Genomic DNA, 22,401 nt, shown 5'->3' with positions numbered 1-22,401 from the left:
TTAACGGGATCACATCATTAAGTGAATGATCTGATTGACATGACCCATTCCATTAGCTTAGCACCCGATCGTTTAGTATGTTGCTATTGCTTTCTTCATGACTTATACATGTTCCTATGACTATGAGATTATGCAACTCCCGTTTACCGGAGGAACACTTTGGGTGCTACCAAACGTCACAACGTAACTGGGTGATTATAAAGGAGCATTACAGGTGTCTCCAAAGGTAGATGTTGGGTTGGCGTATTTCGAGATTAGGATTTGTCACTCCGATTGTCGGAGAGGTATCTCTGGGCCCTCTCGGTAATGCACATCACATAAGCCTTGCAAGCATTACAACTAATATGTTAGTTGTGAGATGATGTATTACAGAAAAGAAAAGAGACTTACTGGCAACGAGATTGAACTAGGTATTGGAATACCGACGATAGAATCTCGGGCAAGTAACATACCGATGACAAAGGGAACGACGTATGTTGTTATGCGGTCTGACCGATAAAGATCTTCGTAGCATATGTAGGAGCCAGTATGGGCATCCAGGTCCCGCTATTGGTTATTGACCGGAGACGTGTCTCGGTCATGTCTACATTGTTCTCGAACCCGTAGGGTCCGCACGCTTAAGGTTACGATGACAGTTATATTATGAGTTTATGCATTTTGATGTACCGAAGGTTGTTCGGAGTCCCGGATGTGATCACGGACATGACGAGGAGTCTCGAAATGGTCGAGACATAAAGATTGATATATTGGAAGCCTATGTTTGGATATCGGAAGTGTTCCGGGTGAAATCGGGATTTTACCGGAGTACCGGGAGGTTACCGGAACCCCCCGGGAGCTATATGGGCCATAAGTGGGCCTTAGTGGAAAAGAGAAGAGGCAGCCCAACATGGGCCGCGCGCCCCTCCCCTCCCTTGGTCCGAATAGGACAAGGAGAGGGGGCCGGCCCCCTCTCTCTTTTCCCCCTCCGCGAATCCTATTCCAACTAGGATTGGGGGGGGGGGAATCCTACTCCCAGAGGGAGTAGGACTCTCCTGGCGCGCCTCTCCTAGGCCGGCCGCACCCCCCCTTTAGTCCTTTATATACGGAGGCAGGGGCACCCCAGAAAGACACAAGTTGATCCACGTGATCTTATTCTTAGCCGTGTGCGGCGGCCCCAGCCACCATAGTCCTCAATAATATTGTAGCGGTGCTTAGGCGAAGCCCTGCAGCAGTAGTACATCAAGATCGTCACCACGCCGTCGTGCTGACGGAACTCTTCCCCGACACTTTGCTGGATCGGAGTCCGGGGATCGTCATCGAGCTGAACGTGTGCTAGAACTCGGAGGTGCCGTAGTTTCGGTGCTTGATCGGTCGGGCCGTGGAGACGTACGACTACATCAACCAAACGCTTCCGTTGTCGATCTACTAGGGTACGTAGATCATACTCTCCCCTCTCGTTGCTATGCATCACATGATCTTGCGTGTGCGTAGGAAATTTTTTGAAATTACTACGTTCCCCAACAATAATAACGGCAACATTGTCTTCTCCCCTTGTCGTTCCATCTTGCATTGTTCCAGACCACTCCAAGCTGAGTTGTTGGCGTGCCAAGTGGGATTAAGCCTTGCTCTACAATCGTCTACTCTACCGGTGGACATTGAGATGGGCTGCATGGATGCGGTCAAGTTGATCAAGTAGTCTACCCTTGATAGATCACCACATAGAATGATAGTTCAAGACATTAAGAGGCTCCTTGGTGAAAGGGGTATCAATATTGCTCATGTAAGTAGGAATCAGAACACGGTTAGTTACACTATTGCTGCTTTCGGACGATCAGAGGGCCAAACTACAGTGTGGTTGCGCTCTGGACCTGCAGAAGTTTCTCTGCTATGTAGGAACGAATTTTTCAACAGTTGAGCAATGAAATCCTTTTAACCCCGCAAAATAAAATAAAATAAAACTAATCTTGTCGAGCGCAAGGGAGTGTTTAAACAATTGTAATAAATGTCTGTAATAAGGTTACATTGATTATTGCTTTTCGAAGAAAAAAATTCGATGTTAAAAGGACATCTTGGTGTTCATCTGATGGAAGAGCAGTGGTTCATGGAATTCTTTGTGGATCATTTTATTTTTTTCTTCTTGAAAAAACTAAAATGCTTATTTGTTTTTAACAAAAATTGGATTGATTTTTTGAAGGAAAACATTATTTGAAAAAAAATTGTATTATGAATAATTTTGATTTGTGAACATTTGTTAATGTATTTGTTTAAAAAAATTGATTTTCTGGAAAAATTGTGACTTTTAAAAAATTGTGAACACATATATAAAACAGTCAACATTTTTTAAATTACTTTTACTATGTTGATTTTTTGTAGATAATTTCTTTTAGTTTATAGATATAATTTATTGTTTGGTTCAAAAGAGTTCTCTTTCGTTCAGAATTTAGGCTTGGCCTAAACACTTCACGTGACACACTCTTTTTTCCTATACTAAAAAAATGCACGCACAAGAAGTGCCCATTCTTCCTTCTCGTTCCCAATCAGTTTTCTTCCGAGCGCCGCCTCCGCTACACACGAAGCTGCTGCTCAGGCCCGCATCTCGAGCGCCTCCGCCCCTGCCCTGCGCTCCTCCTCCTCCTTCCATTCCCCTATCTGCTAGTTCGCCACGCTCGTTGCCCTCTCTCTCACATCTCCATTTCTGCTGCAGATCGATATCGTCATGGACGCCGAGCGTTGCTCACCTCCGAGTCGCACGCCCTGCTGCTGGAAAGCGATGGCGCCATCTCCTCCAACTTCGCCGGATCTACACTCCAGCCACCGGATTAATTAGCCCGATGTTATTAATTAGCCTCAATTCTCTTCCTTTCTTCTCGAGCAAAGGAAGGCGAGGAGTGGATGTCGGAACAACACAAGGGCACGGGGATGCGATGCGACGACAAAGTGGGGATGGCAGCTCTGCTCCGTTTGAAGATGGAGACGGATCCATGGGAATCCCAGCAACGGCCGAGCAATTTGGGCGACGGGCGCGGCGATGCAGTGGGTGGGCGGGGAGTGCGTGCGGACAGCGGAAGATGCGTGCGTTTTTTTTTTTGACGTGGTCATTATACGACGAATCGTTTTTCGCACTTATGCGTGGCATTGGTGGGTAATTCTCGCCAACTTTAAGGATAATTTAAATGACGATGAACAGGCGGGCAGAAGCGATAATCGCTTTATTATTAGGGAAAGATTTTGTTTCCTACCGGTGGTTCTACGTCTAGTTGTCTAACTATTGCAGGCTTTTATTATTTTCTTAATTCCATGTCCAGTTGTCTACGTATTACACTCCTACTTATAGGCTTTTATTTTCCTTAATACTTAAAATATTAATCAGTGAACTAAAAAAATAAAAAAAATAAAAGAAAAAGCGAGCCTCCTTCCCCGAGCGCGAGATCTAGGGTTCATAGTAGCCGCCGGCCCACCGCCGCGGCTCGCCCAGTCGGCCGAAGCCTCCGCTGCCCGGCCGCAGGTACAGGATCCCAACAGCGCTTCGCTCCGTCGGGCAGCCGTTCCCACCAGCAGCGCCTCCCTCCCTGGAGCAGGCGCTCCCGCCCAGCAACGCCGCCGCCCGGAGCAACGCCGCCGACCAGTCCATAGGCAGGTAGTCACCAACCCTTCGTCCTTCGTCCTTCCTCTTCCATCCTCTGTTTGTTCAATTTTTTTCCTGATTTTTGTATTGGATGAGCACTTGCTGTATACTGTATTTGATATTGCGAGAATATAACGATGATTATTTCTAGATGACTACTTGCTGCATGATTTTTCCAGTGCATGTTCAAGTTAACATGTGAAAGGATTTTGCTTGATAGGTGTTTGTGATAATGCTTGTAGGGGCAATTTTTTACAAATTGTAGTTTGATTTTTTTTTCAGATGAGCAGATGTTTTGGTTTAAACATGTTAGCAGTGAAACATGCAATGATTGACGATATATGAAAAGGAAAAGATTAAGTTGTTTTATCTGCACTGTCTTTACCTGAAACCAAAGCTTAGCAGTTAGCAGTAACATGCAACTTGAGAGAGCAGGAGCTTTGTTTTGGTTATACTGGCCGGAATTGGTAAACACATTAGTACTTTGTTTATGATTGGGAATACAGTGGTATTATTGTGCTATGTTGTTAATTTTAACAGTCAGACCTAAAATATTTCCGTTTAAAGTGATTGTTTCTCCTTTTGCATGTTAGCTGATTGATCTTCAGGTTCCACCTTTTGTGTTATGCCATGATAGATGTACAACTAGCTAATGATTTGATTTGATGCATTTTACACTTACTAAAAGTCTAATTCTACCCCTTTGAAACTTGGAGTTGGAACAGGGCATCAAGATTGTCAATTGGAGGGGCTTGGAGCTGCTCCAGCATCCACAGTAGAGCAAACAAGAAGGTAATCTGCTGTTCCTAGCTTCTATACATATATTATTTTTGTGAATTAAAAAATAGTAAATGCATCCCCGTATTAGCGCTTTTCCAAAATGACGAATTTACGTATCCATATTGGCCCGATACTGATACACGTATCCGTATCGATGTATTTTAGGAGCCAGGTGTTGATTGGAGATGAATGCCCCTGACCGCTATGAGCGCTTCGTCGTGCCTGAGGGCACAAAGAAGTGAGTCTATTCTAACACCAAACTTTCTCCAACATTTTTCTAGAAAATGCTTCAATTGTGTTTTGTCAGGTATAGACATTTTTGTGAAAAAGGAGTGGGATGCAACTTCCTTTAAATAATTATTAAGCATTTAAATTCTGTCATTAATAGCCATTTTGCACCTGTTCAGGTGATCCTTTTGGCATGCAGTTATGAAAATCTGATGCTTTGAACCTTTTTTTACTTTTATTACAATTATTAAGGCTTGTGGTAGTCTCTACCTGCTGTTTTGATTATGGATGTAATCCTTGCTATTATGTATATTCATGTAATGCAGGGTGTCCTTTGAGAAGGATACAAAGATCATGAATGCTGCATCTTTCACAATTGAACGTGAGGACCACACCATCGGCAACATCCTCCGCATGTAAGTGTAGATAAACTGCGTGCCTTTTTTTCCTTGGTTATGTTCATCAGTTCACACCTTATAATGTTCTTCTATATCTATGAGATTCTGCAGGCAGCTGCACAGGGACCCAAATGTTCTCTTTGCTGGCTATAAGCTGCCTCACCCCCTTCAGTACAAGATCATTGTTAGGGTAGGGTGCATATTTATGTTTGTTCTATTCCTTTGTCGGATTAGATTTTACTCTCATGTTTTATTATGTGGGCAGATCCATACTGCAAGCCAATCCTCCCCAACGCAGGCGTATACCCAAGCAATCAATGATCTAGACAAGGAGCTCGAGAACCTGAAGCAAGCTTTTGAGGTCTGTTTCTTGTCCATAGCTCAATAGTTAGCTACTCTTTGTAGCCTCCAATATAGCATTGAATAGTGTGGGCCTGTATAAAAGCTAGTGTCTTGTGCTATTAAATTTGCATTTTCATGGCCAATATATTTGAGTAGAGTTAGTACAACGTAATTTGTTTTATTGTACTGTCATTGGAAAAATATGCTGCTTTTAGTTCTGTACTTTCTCTCGTAAAATGAGTAGTCTTGGAAGTAAAACAGAAATTAAATAGTGCAAACATCTCTCAACCAACCAGTCCTTGGAAAAACTAGGAAAACTAAACATAGCTGAATGCCATTCTTATTTCATAGATACTGTTAATTTTAGAATCCATCACAAGTCACTATTGATCTTCAATGATTGTTGGTGCTGATTAACTGTTTACTGTAACTTCCCAGACAGGGAACAACCATCCAGAAATAAGTATTCATGTTTTGGGCTATTAATGTTCCTTTACACTAAGATTTCTATACAACATCGTGCTGTTTTCATGTGCATTGCTCTTTAGGCCGTCAGTTGACTTGCTACTTACACTGCCACTAAGCATAAAGTTAACCTGTCGGAAAGTTGCACCTTACAGAATAAGAAACTAAGATTGCGGGTCTAGAAATTCCCTGAATACTTTGGTTGCAAATCGTCTTGCTCCAAGCTAAGCTCTTGATCACACAACAACTGAGAGCATGCGAGGGTTCAAAAAAAAAACTGAGAGCATGCTGGTACTTTCTTCTTTTGCTGTGTAATAGCACAAATAGCTATCATGTACAGTACTACTTATTAACTAGGCACGTCACAATTATTGGCAATTGCTTCTGTAGAAGATTACCAATTCATTCATTGCTAGCGCTATATTTTCTTTTGTAATAAGAAAACAGGCCACCTTCTAACTCCATCAGTATAATTTCAAGTATTTGTTATGGCTGAAGTTGCATCTTTAGTTTGCACATGTAGAACTTGTTATGTTACTCCCTGGAGCTGCATCTTCCTTAACATAAACATTCCCTCTGATTCATATTACTTGTCGATGAAATGGATGTATCTAGACATATTTCAGTGCTAGATACATCCATTGGAGCGAATATGGATCGGAGGGAGTGTCATCTTTAGTTTCCCAGGTTGCTTCACCTTTTCTGAATTAGTGTTTTGCTAAATAGAGGCAAATTTTGTCTGTTTGCGCGCGATGGCACTACCGTCCAATTTGTTTGTAATGTTGGCATAAAACAAGGAATAATACATATAATGGAAACTTTCTTAAATTACTGTTAGTTTTATAGAATTGGGTCATTCTGAAGGCTTTGAATGAGGAAAAATGTCTGTCTTGAGCTCACTTGGCCATTCCTTTTTCGATCCAAACAGTGGTGACTTTTGGGAAAGATTTTTCTTTCACAAAATTTGATGGCTGCTAAATAAGGACAACAATACCTAGTGTGTTTATTTGGTAGTGATGATTGATGACTTCATGCTGTGCGACTCAAAAAGGGTATCTGTGTTAGGAGACACTAAGGATATAGTAGACTACATGTGATTTGCTCCTTTTATTTGTATCTTCAGCCTAGTTTGTATCGTTAATAGACTATGTATGTTTCCACCGCCAAGCAAAACTTTAGATGCTGAGTCTCTCTTATCTCACTTGTCAACCATTTAAGACAGAAATAATGGCCCACATATTATTTGAACTGCCTAATTCAATTGCCCAGGGTGCTCTGCCGCTGTAGTTCACTCCCAGTGCACCTTCTCTTTGTCAGGGGAAGAATGGATAGAACTTCCAAATCATATGGCATGTCTCCATATTCGTTAGATTGAATCTGTGGATTTGGATTTAGATATTCCTTATGTTGCGAGCACCGGAAGCTAAGAAGATGTTAAAATATGATGCTTTGCCTGACATCTGTCAGGTTTCTTGTTACTTATAGTAGACTGCCGGTGCCTGTACAGTTTCAGCCATCCTCCAAATTGATCTGGACATGGTCGTTCCAGTTGAATTAATTTCTGCGGATGCATATGAAGACTTGACGAGATATGCCACTGACATTTTGAGATTTCTGTTTACAGGACGAGAAGACGCGATTCGAAAGGATGAAGCAGGGCTACTAGGCCGCTGGTGTTGGATGCTAATTAACGTGAAATCCTTGCTAGTTTATATCTGATGTCTGAACTGCGGTAGAAAGAAAAGAACTCAAGGATTGTCGATGAGTCTGAACTCGTAGAGCGTCTGCATGTGCGACCGGGATTGCGTATGATTGTACACTTGATGCGCCTGCTAGCTGAATTGCTCGCTCTTGTGAGGTTGGATAGAGGGTACGGACCGAGTTTGAAGCAGTCCTTGGATCATTTTGTACTGTACTACATGAATTTTATGCCAATGTAATGTAACCAACTTAAACGGGTCGGACTTTATTTGCCCAGCGACCCCAGCGCAGGCGTGAGCAACGGCCGCCGGGGCGAAGATCTCGTCTGCTTGGCCTGGATCACGATGGCGACACAGTTTTGGTCTCGGCTGCTGGTGAAGCAACGCTCGTTAAGGTATCCTGCGCGGTTTATGGAGCATAGATGGAATCGTGGAAGCAACGTATCATCATGTTCCCCGCAATCTCTTTCCTCGTCCACGAGACAAGCCCTTTCTCCCCCTGTTGGCGCCTTGGCCGGTCAGCCCCATCTCTGATGGACGAGGATCCCCTGCCGTGCGGCAGGGCGCCGTTTCGTCACTGACTCATGGGCCTGACTGGAAGTTGGCTCACCTGTCAATGGCCCAACGGCAGTCGCCGTACATCAGAGGAGCTCCCTCCATCTCCGATAGCCTCTTGGTCATGAAGGTGTTTAGGATCTCGGCCCTCTGCCGGCGGGAGGGATCTCGTTCTGGTTAGATTTAGCGTCTTGGTTGGGTTTGTGTGCCGGCTACAATGTTCCTTAGTGGGAGTAATGTCTCCCATGTTCTATCCCTATCCTGATGGTTTGCATAGTATCATCGAAGGGCGTGTGAAGGTGTGTCTTTGTCGGATCTCGCACGATTCAGTCGGTGCTAGTCTAAAATGGATATGTTTATTCTATGAGACCTTAGCATGGCGACTTCCTGACTTTCTACCACAACAAAGTTTGCCCGGCTCCGACGAGAGAGGGACGATGACAACGGTGCGCCTTCAGCTCGCTCTAGTGCTTGTAGTCGTCGTTAGGTGGTCCACGTACATGGTTTTAATTTTATTACATTTGTTGTTCCTTATACTACCATGATTGAACATGATTGAAAGTTTCTCGGAAAAAAAAAACTTCCCATCTAGTTTTTCTGAAACTTCTCGTCTTGTTGGCACAAGATTTCTTTTACTAGAACAATCAGGCTTTTGCAAGCTTGTACCCTCGGATTAAAATCTCAGAAAATGTCGTGAAAACCACTAGAACTGATGCTTTGGATATCAGCACAAGAGAAACCAATGCTGAGGTTCAGAAGATAACCGATTACAACAAATCTGAGGCAAATCAACAGTCTGACCATCATCTTGACGAGCGTGACAAAGTTGCAACGCTGCTCGGCTGACGTGTAGCACGAAATGGACTATGGTTTCCCCAAACCAAAAGGATTTGATCATCATCGGCAACGCGACGCCAAAGGTTTGTCAACAAAAACACACATGGGACCAACCTTGAAGGAAAAAGATGGCGCTGAATACCCACTTCTCCTTAACCCGCGACTATATACATGGTGGACTTGGTGAAATCTTATATGTACATGTAGTTAGAGAATGGCATGATCGCCATGGCCACGAAACTCAGCTCCTCAGGTGTTTGGAGTCCTGGATCGGGACATGCTGGGTTTCATAAACCGGATGAATTCATCCAGCACCATCTTCCCGCCATTTACAGGGTCAAAGCTGCACCTATAGAAACTAAACATGCCACACACAAAAAAAGACCGATGCAATTAGTGAAAATCAAATCCCAGCATATGCAAGTACAAGATAATGCATTAGCTAACGAAGGATAAGTCATCAAGGCCCATCTATCGCCACCACTTATGCCGCTGCAAAATTATTTACCCACCAGCTAACCTAAATGAGATCCAGTACATAGTTAGATTTTTTTTTCCCAAAATGGGGGCTGTCCTCCTTTTCGAAAAAATCTAACTACACGGTGCTATGTCAATTTATGATCATGAATGTCCAAGTAGAACGACTTCACGCGCATCATTTTGTAATAGAAGAAAACATCAAGGTGGCGTCAAATTGTTAGAAATTATATAGCTCTTAGCTTCTTTTTTCCTTGTAATCATGTCTTTTTAGAAATAGGCAATGCCACTAATAGAAAAAGAGGCATGGAACGAATCTCATTTGGTTACCAGTGTTGGTGAAAATGCTAGTTTTCTTGTACTTTGTTAAACAATTTTTGTGAAAAAACAGAGTACCTGCCATCCAGACCGATCATCATCACAGTGGTTTGATCTCCAAATGCTGTAATATAGCGTGTGACTTCGGGTAAACGGAACTGAGCAAATGACCATTCTGAACTGAAATATTTGGGGAGAATTCCTGGAAAAATTCAATGTGCATAAGTTGAATATACTCAAGATAAGATGGGAGAGAGCAAAATATTCTCAGTTTCAATGCTGATTTTCTCTTTTACAAGCTATCATGCAGATGTACATGCCATGCGATTGTTCCCTGCTACTTCAAGCCAACGTAGAAATATCAGTTAAACAAAAGGGATTCATTTGTACAGTAATGTACCAAATATAGCACAAATGGCTGCCTGCCAGATCATGTTTGGGTACGACAACAAATGCAGGACACGATGGACTCCACCTAAGCCTCGGACGTTGAAATAGCATGGCGTGCCTTTGCTATGCTTATTTGTCATTATCCGTATCTTAAATTGGAAATATTGATGTCTATGGATGCCATTACCAGTCCAAACAAATGGGAACACACGGCTAACACAACATATTACAAGAACACAAGCAAACTGCTAGGCTCCATTTTGATTGAAATGAAACAAGGAGAGCACTGTTTAAGAATCTGGTGAGCTAAGAACAGCACGGGATAGAAAAGTGCAGGAAGTACTGTGCCTATCCTTATATTATCGGACGAAATCACTGTTCTGACCTTCTCGACGATCTTTGTCACAAACTGAACTCGACATGAAAGTATTTCACGATCTGACCCTTTTAGAAAGGCCACAGACCGTGGCGTTTCCGCTCCACATAGAAACGCCGAGCTTTCTTGCGTTGCAGCTCAACATGTAAACGCCAAGGTATCTCGCGTTGCTTCTCCACATGTAAACACCAACCGCTTTGGCGTTTCTGTCCTATATGGAAACGCCATCGCCTTTGGCGTTTCATATGTGGTAGTACGTGGAAACGCAGCGGTCTGAACGTGGCAGCAGTACTATACACACTGATCAGTGTAGACTACCATTACTCTACTTTCTAGCCTGGCCAGCCTCGTGAATCATACAAGGAATCAGATAGCTAGCTAGAGCTATCTATTCCTATATTGTACTGATGATTGAAGCAAGCTAGCTGCAGGAGCTAGTACAGAAGAGGTCACCATGGCCTGCTGTGTTCAAGCAAGTCCAACGCCCACATTGGATGGCGAGAGAAGAGAAATATTCTTATCTATCACTCATTGTCATGACAGAGAAAGAGTCCATCGGGTCCATTTCATACAGCACAAGTACTCGTATGTGACACACTGACAGCTAGCTAGCTACCAGATTTTCATGCGTGTTTCGTAGTCACTGATATCAGCACTCTCACTCGCTGGCTCGCTGCATCTGGACGTGCCGCCTGCTGCACCTGTACTGTGTCCCACTAACCAATAAAGTTCCATTGTCCAGTCACTTCAACTGTAAACAGAGGTGGGCCACAGAGAATCAACTGCAACCGATTCGCAGCAGGAACAAACACTGACTGGACGAGTGAAGCTTGAATACGAAGCCCATTCAACAGAAACTGCACCGGAGAGAGTTGCAGTCTGCGCTAATCAATACATGCTCCTCCCGATCGAGCTGTGGAGTATTACCACATATGAAACGCTAAAACCAATGTCGTTTCCATATAGGACAGAAACGCCAAAGCGGTTGGCATTTCCATGTGGAGAAGCAACACGATATACCTCGGCGTTTACATGTGGAGCTGCAACGCAAGACAGCTCGGCGTTTCTATGTGGAGCGGAAACGCCGCGGTCTGTGGCGTTTCTAAAAGGGTCAGATCGTGAAATACTTTCATGTCGAGTTCAATTTGTGACAAAGATCGCTGAGAAGGTCAGAACAGTGATTTCGGCCTATATTATCACATATAGTGACCAGCAAGACTCAAATAATAGTTTTACCAATTGGCACAACATTTTGATGGCATCGGGATCTTAGCAAATGAAAACAGATGTGCCACTTTACCAATTAGAATCTAGGATCATGCTAAGTTAGCACCAAAAGACAGATCGACTTTGCTATGAGGTAAATAAATGCATGATCCCAGTCTTGAAAGAATACTGAAAGTGCAAATTTATATATATTCACAAAAGGCTAGTGAAAATGATCAATTGAAAAAGTAATAATGCGTATTTTCAAAGTGGTTTAAATTTTGAGCTATGTTTTTAAAGCGTCCCTAAGGCGACGCCTAGGCGTCGAAGCACTCCCCCTCCGCTTTGGAAAATCGACCGCTTTGGGCGCCTAGGCGCCAAAGCGCCCCCCCTCCCTAAGGCGGTAAGGCGTCGCCTTAAAAACATAGATTTTGAGAGAATCTAATACTCCAGAAGATTGCAATCAAATCAACTAGAAAGGTTCACTAGAAGAAGCAGAGTATCCTCTCACCTTTCATGAAAGATAATGATGAGCTCGCATTGGACCCAACAGAACCAGATGAGTAACTACGATCCATTTGTCGACCAGCAATTGCAGATTTCCCATTACTTGCATCTTTCCCTCTAGGCCTCACTCTCAAACTGAAAATATGCATTGTGCCTTTGTCACTAGACACTGCCAACCACTGCAGGTTTGGTGATAGTGCAATGCTATATATCTCAGCTTTGTCCACCCCTCTGCGCACCTAAATATTACGACAAGAAAAACCATTAACTTCCCATTGCTGAAACATATAAAGTAAATAGATTATGCACAAAACACAAGTCACAATTCAAGAGAACTCAAAAGATGACACTGAACAAAGATTCATCCTATGAAGCACTAAGAGAAACTAACGGAAAAAAGAAGAGTATTCCGCAGCCTCACCTCCTGCAGACAAGCGCCGTCCATCGTGTTGAATATTCTGATCAAAGTACCCCTAACACTGGCTGTTGCTAAGAGGAGACCATCCACGGTGAGTGTCATGCATGAAATGTTGGAGTCATGAGCAGTGATGAACTTGGTCTCCTTCGACCCAAAATGCTCAACCCGGACAATTCCTTGGCGCGTCCCAGGGCAGGCCATCACTGAAATGTCTGCATGATGCGAGAGGCAGCACAATCCTTTCGGGTTGGACGTGGTATCAATAAGATGGATGAGCTTCAGAGTCTTAAAACTGTAAACATGTATCTCGTGCTCGAGAGCAACCACAAAATAGTCCTTGGACAATTTGACAGCTCGGATGTTGGACTTGAATGAGAAGTCACCAATGAGAACGTTACGGCAATCATCCCAGATGGTGAGTTTGTTTTGTTGATACTGCTTGTCGGCTCCCTGACCCACAAGGCCAAATATGTTGGTGCGGAACAGCATCTCGACAATTCGAAATCCTCCGTCCTCCTGAATCCTCCTTAATTGCTCCTTGAATGGTTTGCAACTAAACATCCTGAGGCCATTGGCTGTGGCAGCACTGAAGCAACTATGGTCCTGGTTCCAATTAACCGAGAACAGCTCAACATCCTCGTCCTCGACGTCGCTGCCACCTGCGCCCTGTGACGGGGATACCTGCGATGTCATGATGACACCAGATTGTGCAGGTGCCCTTTTTCGGAATATCCCGGTTTAACACCTGCAGCAGGTGTTTGGTTCTCTCAGGACCTCAAAAATAGATGGCAAGCATGAACTGAATTCTATCAGGGAAATCAAGCAAGAAAGCACTGCTAGGAATATTCTGTTTGTGGGCTGTATAATACTGCAATAGTCATTCAAAGGCACTTCTTACTGCGATTGCGATTTGAAGTTAATGAAACTACTAGCAAGTAAGACCCCCCCCCCCCCCCCCTAACTAACTGAATTCCAAAGCGCAGCACAACGGTCGGCAGAGCATGTATGCTGTCACGGTTGCTATGCGTTGTGAAAAAACTAAAACCCACGGTAGCGTCCCTCCCTCCCTTGGGATGAAATGCGCGAAATTTCGTAATCTATTTTTAGCTATGTAACCCGGTATTATGGGTGCCTAATTTCAGCGCCTCGCGGCAAAGGGTCGAGCTTTTTCATGTCCCCCCTGAACCCCCCGCTGGAGCGGAGCAGCCCTAAGAAATCCGCCGGGCCACCGCGGAGTAGCCCGCGAAATCGGTCTCTAGCGCCAACCCAAGTCCGAGAAACGGCCGGCGACACAGCGGCTTCGCCTGGGACCTCTCCCCGGCCGGCGTGGAGCCCCCGAGTGGAGAGGCAACCCCGCGCGACGGCGCGAGAGAGGAATACCTGCCTAAGCTAGATAGCACAACGGGGCAGAGAGAGGGAGCGAGCGAGCGAGCGAGAGAGAGAGAGAGAGAGGGTACCTGGAGGCTCCGATCACCGTGGAACGAGCGAGGGGAGAGGCAGGGCGTCGACGTCGGTGCGCGAGGCGGAGAAGAAATCGAACGAGGAAGCAACGACGGAGCCCTTAGTGGGTTACGGTGGATTGGATTGGGTCCTTTTCGGGCTTGGGTTCCGGGTTTCCGTTGAGTTTCGGATGCCTGCCGAGACGAGACGTGGAGGACACCAGTTGAGTGCGCCCACGACTCACAAGTGTCTCCTCCGTGTACGGACCGAGTCCTAGTGCGTGTGACCTCAACGCACACACAAGCTAGGCGTCCAGGGTCGAACACTTCACGGGTCGTGATTCATCACCCGATTGGCGGGCGTCATGGGCATAAGCTTAATGCTGTCTCTCGGTCTTCGCCTTGGCCAAAGGTCGTGATTCACTATTCGTGTCATTCCTGACAAAATTATGGGTCGTGTGTTTATTTTTATTAAGTTTTGCAACTCTTATTCTTGAACTATTGGTTTTGAATTGTAACACTTAAGTTTTAATCGTCGTCTGCCACTTTTGGTACCTTTTATTGCGATAATAAATTCCACATGAAGTCATTCTGCAAACGCCCATTTTGTATTGTGCATGTCATTATCTTCACTATATTTCCGTATGCATAATGAATTGTCTTCATGAATTGAAGGAGATCTCCACATAGCAGAACTTGACATGTGCATTTGCATTTAAAGACAAATTACTTATATGCACATCTTCAGAAGAAGCCCTTTCAACTTCATGAAGCCAATGATCGCATTCTTGAACTTTCACATATTTTTATCCCCGTTGAAAACTTCAACCAGTTTGTCATCAATCACCAAAAAGGGGGAGATTGTAAGTGCATCTAGTATCACTCCTAGTTGGTTTTGAAGTATTGACGACAAACGTGGTCGAGGGACTAATGTGTTTGTGGGAATTGCAGGATAACACATGTAGAAGTCCCTCTTTGATTCGGTTTACCTACCATAGATGACCCTAAAAATGTATGAAGGCATTAAAGAGAATGGTGATTCGTGAAGACATTCACGTCAAAGATAATGACGTGTGAAGACATTCACTTGAAGACAATGGAGTGCGAAGACATAGTTTCTTTCGTAGTTTCATTTTTCTTCATACTTGAGTCGTAGGAACCACCGAACTGTTAAGTGTGGTCCAAATGGACAGAGTCAGAAAAATTGATGTGATGCTCAACCCAAATCCTACGTCTTCAAGTGAAGACGATGAGAGAAAATCTTATCCAGAGTTGGATGAGTCAGCTTTGCTTGTAGCCCAAATCAAGCTGTCGTGTGTGTTTGAAATTCGACCGTTGGCCACATGTCGGTTCCTTAGTGACCCAGAGTCATTTCGGACATATCATGTCGGGTTGCCTCCTGACTATAAATAGCCCACCCCTTATAATATAAATTGGTGGTTGATCAGAGTTAGTGCACGGCTTGACAAAGCCCAAAACACCTAGAGCCAAAGAGTGTTAGGCATCACTGAAGTCTTTCTGTCCGCGTGATCTGAAGACTTATTACACTTAAAGACTGTGTATCTTCCAGTCGGTTAGACGTCGCGTTTTGAGGATTCAAGAGTCATTGTGGATCGCCGGTGAACGAAGTCTGTGAAGATTTGGAAGTCTACCGTGAAGACTTACCAGAGTGATTGGGCGATGACTAAGTGTCCTTAGCTCAAGGGGAATAAGGTGAAGACACGATCTTCTGAGTTCAATCTCAGCCTCCCTAACATTGGTACAACGAGGTGCTATACAAACCGTTTTTAACCCCTTTCTGCGACGACATTTGGAACCGTCGCCAAGTGAGTGTGGGCGATAGGGGGGTCCTTCCCACATGACCCAGAAATCGTCGGAGATAGGGAGCCAAGATGCATATACATTACTCCTACCCGTTTGTGCTCGCATTGCCATCGCAGTCGGTATTCTGTGGTGCTACGTTTACGATACGCGACCCATCACAAATGGTTCACTATTATAAAACGTGTGTGATAAACAGATAATCACACACATTCACTTTTCTCGAACCATACGCGACAACTAATTAAGAAGATTAACTAATCGTCGTACGAGTGCCGGATAGGATTACGAAATGTTGGACCGTCGTAGCATCGTTGTACACGACAACTATTGCGCGTACTATTCTGTGGTGCAATGTTTACGATGCATACTTCATCAGAAATAGTTCGTGGTTGCGGATTGTGTACGATAAGGTAACTATCACAAACGTTTAGTTTACCCGCATCGTTTGTGATATTGTCTGACATCGCACACGCTTTTCAAACGGCAACTGTGTGCATGCTTGCACACGTTTCCTCTCTGTGAACCGTGCCGGATTATGGTGTATATCGCAAACGTTTGTGTTTTACCAACCGTGTGTGCCGTAACGACCCGAAGAGCGCAATTTCATCGTAATTTAATTGTTGCTATTTCAAATTGTACCGGATTTGAATTTGAATTTGAATGTATGTTATAGCTTTATTCATATCCATCAGGTTCAAACAACCAATGCATTATTCGATTCATAGGTACATATGTTCAAGAATTACATAAGAACCAAATAAAGAATGATGAACCACAGTTGTATACTTGTACTATTAAAGACGGTAAGAAAGAGGAGAAATACATTCTGGTTGCTGAACAAGGTGAAGCAGAATGCCCATATTGTACCCTCCTCCATGCAGAAGGCACGCACGGCTCTAGTCCAACCCCTTATGATGGCCGACCGCCCATCCTTCACGGTCTTCATGAAAACATCTAGATAATCATCATGTTCTGGTAGAAATACTTTGACCTTTGCATGCTCACCAATCATGTAGTTTGAGAGGTAACCTTGAGTAAACTACTTTGGCAACCACTGCAAAGGAAAAAGATTCAGAAATGGTCATCTAACACAACTCATTATGGGTAGTAAAAAGAAGGCTGCAGAGTTCTTATTTACCATCTTGCAGTTCGCTGTTGTCTTGGATAAAATGTAAACAAATAGTTTAATTGCCATCTTATGACCCATTTTACTAACAATCTTTATCAGCTTCCTCACTTGATGCTGGTTCATCAATATCTCATTGCCCCATACGCAGAAAGGGTCGAAGCGCGGATCTTTACCAATGACATATGTACCTAAAAGCACCAAGTTAATATTAGAAGCTAAACAACAATTGCACAATGATGTAGTACAACACTATTTTATAATATCTTATAACATCCAATATACTCACATATTAGATGAATTAACATCTTATATTATGGGCTAGAAGGAGTTTATTGCATTCTTACAAATTATCGGCTGATTAACTTGAAAGTGCTAGTTATCGACTAGAGGGGGCGTGAATAGGAGATTTTTATGAAAGTCTTCAAAACACGAGGTCTTTGAAGACAAACAGTAGAACTGAACCTATTGATATGCAACGGAAGGTAGACTACACTAGACAAGCCATAGTCAAGTAATCAATGAAGTGAAAGCACGAAGACTATCAACAACTAGGTAGTATGGATCAGGATGGAAGACAGTATGAAGCCAACAGTAAATAGTCTTCACTCAGTGAAATCAATCAGATCAGACAAGCAGGCAATGACTTCACGAAGACAAACTGTAAAGTAAAGGGAAGTGAAAGATAGAACCGGTTGCTTGGTGAAGATAATGATTTGGTAGACCAGTTCCAGTTGCTGTGACAACTATACATCTAGTTAGGAAGGCTAAGATTTAACTCAGAAGACCGCGTCTTCACCTTATTCCCCTTGAGCTAAGGACACCCAGTCCTCGCCCAATCACTCTGGTAACTCTTCAAGGTAGACTTCCAAACCTTCACAGACTTCGTTCATTGGCAATCCACAATGGCTCTTGGATGCTCAGAACGCGACGCCTAACCAGCTGGGATTCACAACCTCAAGTGTAACAAGTCTTCAGGTCACGCAGACAGAAAGACTTCAGTGATGCCTAACACTCTTTGGCTCTGGGTGTTTTGGGCTTTGTCCTCGCAAGGATTTCTCTCTCAAATGCTTTGGAGGTGGGTTGCTCTCAAATGATAAAAGTCGTGCACTAACTCTGAGCAGCCACCAATTTATGGTGTAGGGGGGGTGGGCTATTTATAGCCAAGAGGCAACCCGACCTGATTTGTCCAAAATGACCCTGGGTCACTAAGGAACCGACGCATGTCCAACTCTCGGATTTCAAACACACGTGTCAACTTGACTTGGGCTACAAGTAAAGCTGACTCATCCAGCTCTGGATAAGATTTGCTCTCATTGTCTTTGTTTGAAGACATATGATTTTGGTTAAGCATCACATCGGTCACTCTGACTTTGTTCACTTGGACCCCACTTAACAGTACGGTGGTTCCTATGACTCAACAAAGAAGAAAAGGAAACTATGAAACAACTATGTCTTCGCACTCCATAGTCTTCACATGAATGTCTTCTCATGTCATAATCTTCACCGTGATTGTCTTCACGAACCACCATTGTCTTCAATGTCTTCACACATTTTTAAGGGTCATCTCTGGTAGGTAAACCAAATCAATAAGGGACTACTACCTGTGTTATCCTGCAATTCTCACAAACACATTAGTCCCTCAACCAAGTTTGTCGTTAAAACTCAAAAACCAACTAGGGGTGGCACTAGATGCACTTACAATCTCCCCCTTTTTGGTGATTGATGACAAACTGGTTTAAGTTTTGAACGGGGATAAAAGTATGTGTGAGTGTTACGGATAAAAGCATTGTCTTCATAAGTTGCAAAAGGCTCCCTCTGAAGATGTGCATATAAGTAGTTTGCTTTTGAATGCAAATGCACATGGTAGGTTTTACTTTGTGGAGATCCTCTTCAACGTACGAAGACAATTTATCATGCATATATTAGAATAACAAAGATAATGCCATGCACAATGAAAAATGGGCGTCTGCAGAATGACTTCATGCAGAATTTATCATCACATCACAAAGTAGCAGTAAAAGGTACCAGATGACCATTGAGTTTAAGTGTTACAACTCAAAAGCCAAATAGTTTCAAAACGAGAGTTGTAAGAACTTAGCAAAAATAATGCAACCACCCATAGGGACCCGCTTGAAGACTATCAACCTCATATGCTTCTCCCCCTTTTGTCAGTAAGGACCAAAAAAGGTTTGAAGACATAGAGGATCTACTCGTTCCCAGGTGGAGTAGAGGATGGAGCAGGGTCGTCGTTGGAGTTTGGTGGTGCTGACGGGCCTGACGCAGAATCGTGATGCAATGCAGCTAAGGTTGGTGAAGTGGAGTCATCTTCTTCGTCGACGACTCTCGCAACAACAGTTGCAGCCGAAGAGGAATGCTCAGAATCTTTGATAGAGGGAGTGCAACGCCAGCTTGAATTTTGAGGAGGCCTGGAGTCAAACTTGAAGTTCTCTGTGAAACCATCCGCGCGTAGATCATCTTTAGAACAGAGCAATGTGAGGCTCTTCCAGGACCACCGACAGGCTTCATGTGCAACAAATGTGTTTTTGGTGGCCAAGTTACGAATACAATTGACATCCACCAAGAGACTCTGCATTTGACGCTTCAGCCAGTCATGATGCTTATCCTGCTTTTGATGCAAAGCCACCAGAAGCTCTCGGTCATTGAGTACATCAGGACGCTTCTGACACCTTTAAGCAATTGTGTTTGCAGTGGCTTCAGTGTTGGCTCAGTGCGGTATGCGCATGTTGCCAGCCAGAGGGTATGCAGGAGTTGTAGCATTGGGCACATGAATCCCTTTAATAGACTGCGTGAAGCTCCGAAACTCTGCATTCTTAAGGTGGATTGGTTCTTTGCTGGCTCAGGGTAGATGGCTTCAATAGACATATTAACATTAGGCAGAAAGACAATGTGGTTGCACGCTGAGGGTTGATAGTCAATGGTTGAATGAAGCTTAATCAAGCGCATCACCCATGGAGCATAGTATTTCAGGCCAAACAAATCAATCCCAGAAGCAACAAACTATCGAATGAAGAAATCCTGAGTGTTGAATCTGATGCCATTGATGATATAGAATACCAAAGTCTTCATGGCGCCTTTAAGTTTAGCTTTAGAAGAATTTCCTTTGATGGCCAGAGAGTATGCCTCAGAATATGGTATACTGTGCGTGGCAAGTACTCGAGGTCCTTGACAAAGAACTCCTTTGGGTATTCAATGTCTTGTGGCAATGGCTTCATCATGCTAATCATTTGGCTCATATTTGGCTCAGGCTTATGAAAAATGCTCTGTAGCTCATTCTGATGAAGTTGACAACCAGGTTCGTATAACTCACCTGGAGTGGGTAGGGAAGTAAGCTCAATGATATCTTGAGCTTTGGCTTCGTGATGTACATCACTTGTCATCCACTCAAGGATCCAAGTCTTCGAATCCCTGTTGTAGCCTCGAATATGGAGAGTAGCATAGAACTACAACAGAAGCTCTTCGTTCCAATGTTCCTTATCGGTCACAAAGGGCAGAAGACCAACATCCCTAAAGTAGCCAAGGGCCTCTTCAAGACATGGCAGCCCATCCATAGCATCACAATCTGGACGCTTGTGCGGAAAAATCTGGTCTCGGTTGTACAGGATGCAAGAGCAATAACTTCGCTGCAGATGGCTCCAAAATCTGGCAGAGGTGATCTTGGGCTTCATGTACGGGTTCTTGGTGCTGTCAAAGAAAGTATTGTGCTCTCTGAAGCTGAGCACGCTGAATGAACCCTGGGTTGTGACAACACTTGGAAGCCTTGGCAGACGCAGCTTTGGCTTCTGAACTTGAGGCCTCTGCTCCACATGATAATCGTACTGTGGCCCGGGAGCAGTGGGTGGAACCATAATTGGTCATCTGACAGTCACCAATTCGCCACGATTGAACACACGTTCCATAGTATGTGGCCTTGGAGGAGGAACGGCACCATTAGAGGTGATTGGCGTCACAGTGGTGTCAGCATTCACATTGGCTTCGGGCTCCACATTATCTTCAGCCATGACAGAGTCATTGGCTTCAGTGGCGTTATTGGTGGCAGCCTCAGTGTTTTCAACCTCCATCTGTTCAGCAACAAGAGGGTCGGGTGTGATCACATTCTCTTCAAGAACGACTGGATCACTGTCAGGGGTTGTGGCTTCGCTTTCTTCTTTTCTTTCTTCTTTGACTGATGCAGCCGGAATGTCTTCAGCAGTCTTGGTTTCAGACTCAGAGGCATTCATAGAAGGAGTGGCTTTAGGAAACACTTTATGTGCTACTGAGATAGTGTGTTGCGCTTCTTCTTCTGGAATGCGTGACATGGAGACCTGTGGCCTGGGGCCCTTGCGAAGCCTGCGAAACGCTGGCGACGCCTTTGGAGAAGGAGTGGTCTGTTCCATGTAGTCTTCATCATCAAGCACCGAAGAAGTAACTTGAGCAAGGGGAGTACGTGGTGTCTCATCTTGCACTGGGGTGTCTTGTTGTTGGTGCTCGGCCCATGAGTCATCTTGAGCAATTGGCGTCAATGGACGACCAATGCTAATAAGTTCACTACTCGTGGGAGCAGGCGATGATACCGAATGGGACTCGAGCTGAGGAAGGATTTCATCATCATGCACACTGTCTTCATGACCAATGCTTCAGTTGCGTTGGGGTCAATAGCTGGAACTTCTTCACTCGCTGGAGCCTCTGTGGAAGCAGGCTCATGAATCACAAGGCGACATTCTTGGTTGGTTGAAGCAGGGAGAGCAACTAAGATAGGTTCAACTATGAGGGGCTCTGGGGCAGCGGCACGCTCTTTCTTCGAAGACTTTGAAGGCTTTGTCTTCAATTTCTTCTTGGAGGGAGCATCATCAGAGGTGTCCTTGAGCTTCCTCTTCCTGGCTTCAGCCTTGGCTTGCCTTGTCTTCTTCATTTCTGAAGCTGCTGAGGGGACCTTTGGCTTCGAGCCAGTCATGCTGGTAGGGAATACAATGCTTGGTCGTTCCTGCCGTTGAGCTTCGGGTTGAGCTTCACCAGACTTCTTCTTTTGCTTGGCAGCCATCCTGGGGTTGATGCCAGGACGCCCAAGTGCCTTTCACTTCTCAGCCTCATTGTGTGCTTGAACGCATGTCTGCGGATAATACTTCATGCGCTCGCATGAGCCTTTGGCTTCTTCACGCTTCTTGGTGAACTCGTCCTTGAGGTCATTCATCATCTTCTTGAAGATTTGCACATCTGCCACACTGAGCTTGGCCATGTGCTTCTTGAAGTGTGCCTTCTCATAATCAATCTTGTTCTTGATTTCGATGATTTTCTGAGCCAAGGCCAGTTCATTAGCAATGGCTCCATGAAACATGACGCGGATGTCCACTGGCAGGTGCGGATCATCAATGTTGATGCTTTGGTCCTCAAACCATTCATCGATGAAGTTG

General features: G+C 44.3%; 2 protein-coding genes across 4 annotated transcripts; one reads left to right on the top strand and one right to left on the bottom strand.

Annotated features, from left to right (window-relative positions):
* The first annotated feature begins 2,510 nt into the window (after positions 1-2,510).
* Positions 2,511-7,772, top strand: LOC125551904 (DNA-directed RNA polymerases II, IV and V subunit 11-like). Of its 3 annotated transcripts, none has more exons than XM_048715310.1 (7): positions 2,511-3,612; positions 4,330-4,396; positions 4,550-4,622; positions 4,939-5,028; positions 5,122-5,200; positions 5,276-5,371; positions 7,442-7,772. In XM_048715310.1, exons 3-7 carry the CDS (start codon positions 4,570-4,572, stop codon positions 7,481-7,483), a joined length of 360 nt encoding a protein of 119 aa, XP_048571267.1. In that variant the 5' UTR covers positions 2,511-3,612; positions 4,330-4,396; positions 4,550-4,569; the 3' UTR covers positions 7,484-7,772. The 3 variants fall into 3 exon arrangements, with proteins under 3 accessions (XP_048571267.1, XP_048571258.1, XP_048571274.1); XM_048715301.1 differs by having other exon boundaries at positions 2,511-3,616; XM_048715317.1 differs by having other exon boundaries at positions 2,511-3,616; positions 4,321-4,396.
* Positions 7,773-8,761: 989 nt separating this feature from the next.
* Positions 8,762-14,208, bottom strand: LOC125551896 (autophagy-related protein 18d-like). Its single transcript, XM_048715289.1, has 5 exons — positions 14,059-14,208; positions 12,605-13,346; positions 12,188-12,422; positions 9,783-9,906; positions 8,762-9,267 (listed from the first exon to the last, which is right to left on the bottom strand). The coding sequence occupies exons 2-5, from the start codon at positions 13,292-13,294 to the stop codon at positions 9,159-9,161; spliced, it is 1,158 nt and encodes a 385-aa protein (XP_048571246.1). The 5' UTR covers positions 13,295-13,346; positions 14,059-14,208; the 3' UTR covers positions 8,762-9,158.
* Positions 14,209-22,401: the final 8,193 nt, after the last annotated feature.

The sequence above is a fragment of the Triticum urartu genome, chromosome 1, assembly GCF_003073215.2.
Source record: "Triticum urartu cultivar G1812 chromosome 1, Tu2.1, whole genome shotgun sequence".
In the NCBI taxonomy this organism is placed as follows: domain Eukaryota; kingdom Viridiplantae; phylum Streptophyta; class Magnoliopsida; order Poales; family Poaceae; genus Triticum; species Triticum urartu.
This window is presented reverse-complemented; position numbering and strand designations above follow the sequence as displayed.

Coding starts and splice junctions, on each gene's coding strand:
- LOC125551896 (XM_048715289.1), bottom strand. CDS start 13,294: ATGACATCGCAGGTATCCCCGTCACAGGGCGCAGGTGGCAGCGACGTC. Junction 12,423..12,604: donor ACGGCGCTTGTCTGCAGGAG/GTGAGGCTGCGG, acceptor CGTAATATTTAG/GTGCGCAGAGGGGTGGACAA. Junction 9,268..9,782: donor ATGATCGGTCTGGATGGCAG/GTACTCTGTTTT, acceptor TGGCATGTTTAG/TTTCTATAGGTGCAGCTTTG.
- LOC125551904 (XM_048715310.1), top strand. CDS start 4,570: ATGAATGCCCCTGACCGCTATGAGCGCTTCGTCGTGCCTGAGGGCACA. Junction 4,623..4,938: donor GTGCCTGAGGGCACAAAGAA/GTGAGTCTATTC, acceptor CATGTAATGCAG/GGTGTCCTTTGAGAAGGATA. Junction 5,372..7,441: donor ACCTGAAGCAAGCTTTTGAG/GTCTGTTTCTTG, acceptor TTCTGTTTACAG/GACGAGAAGACGCGATTCGA.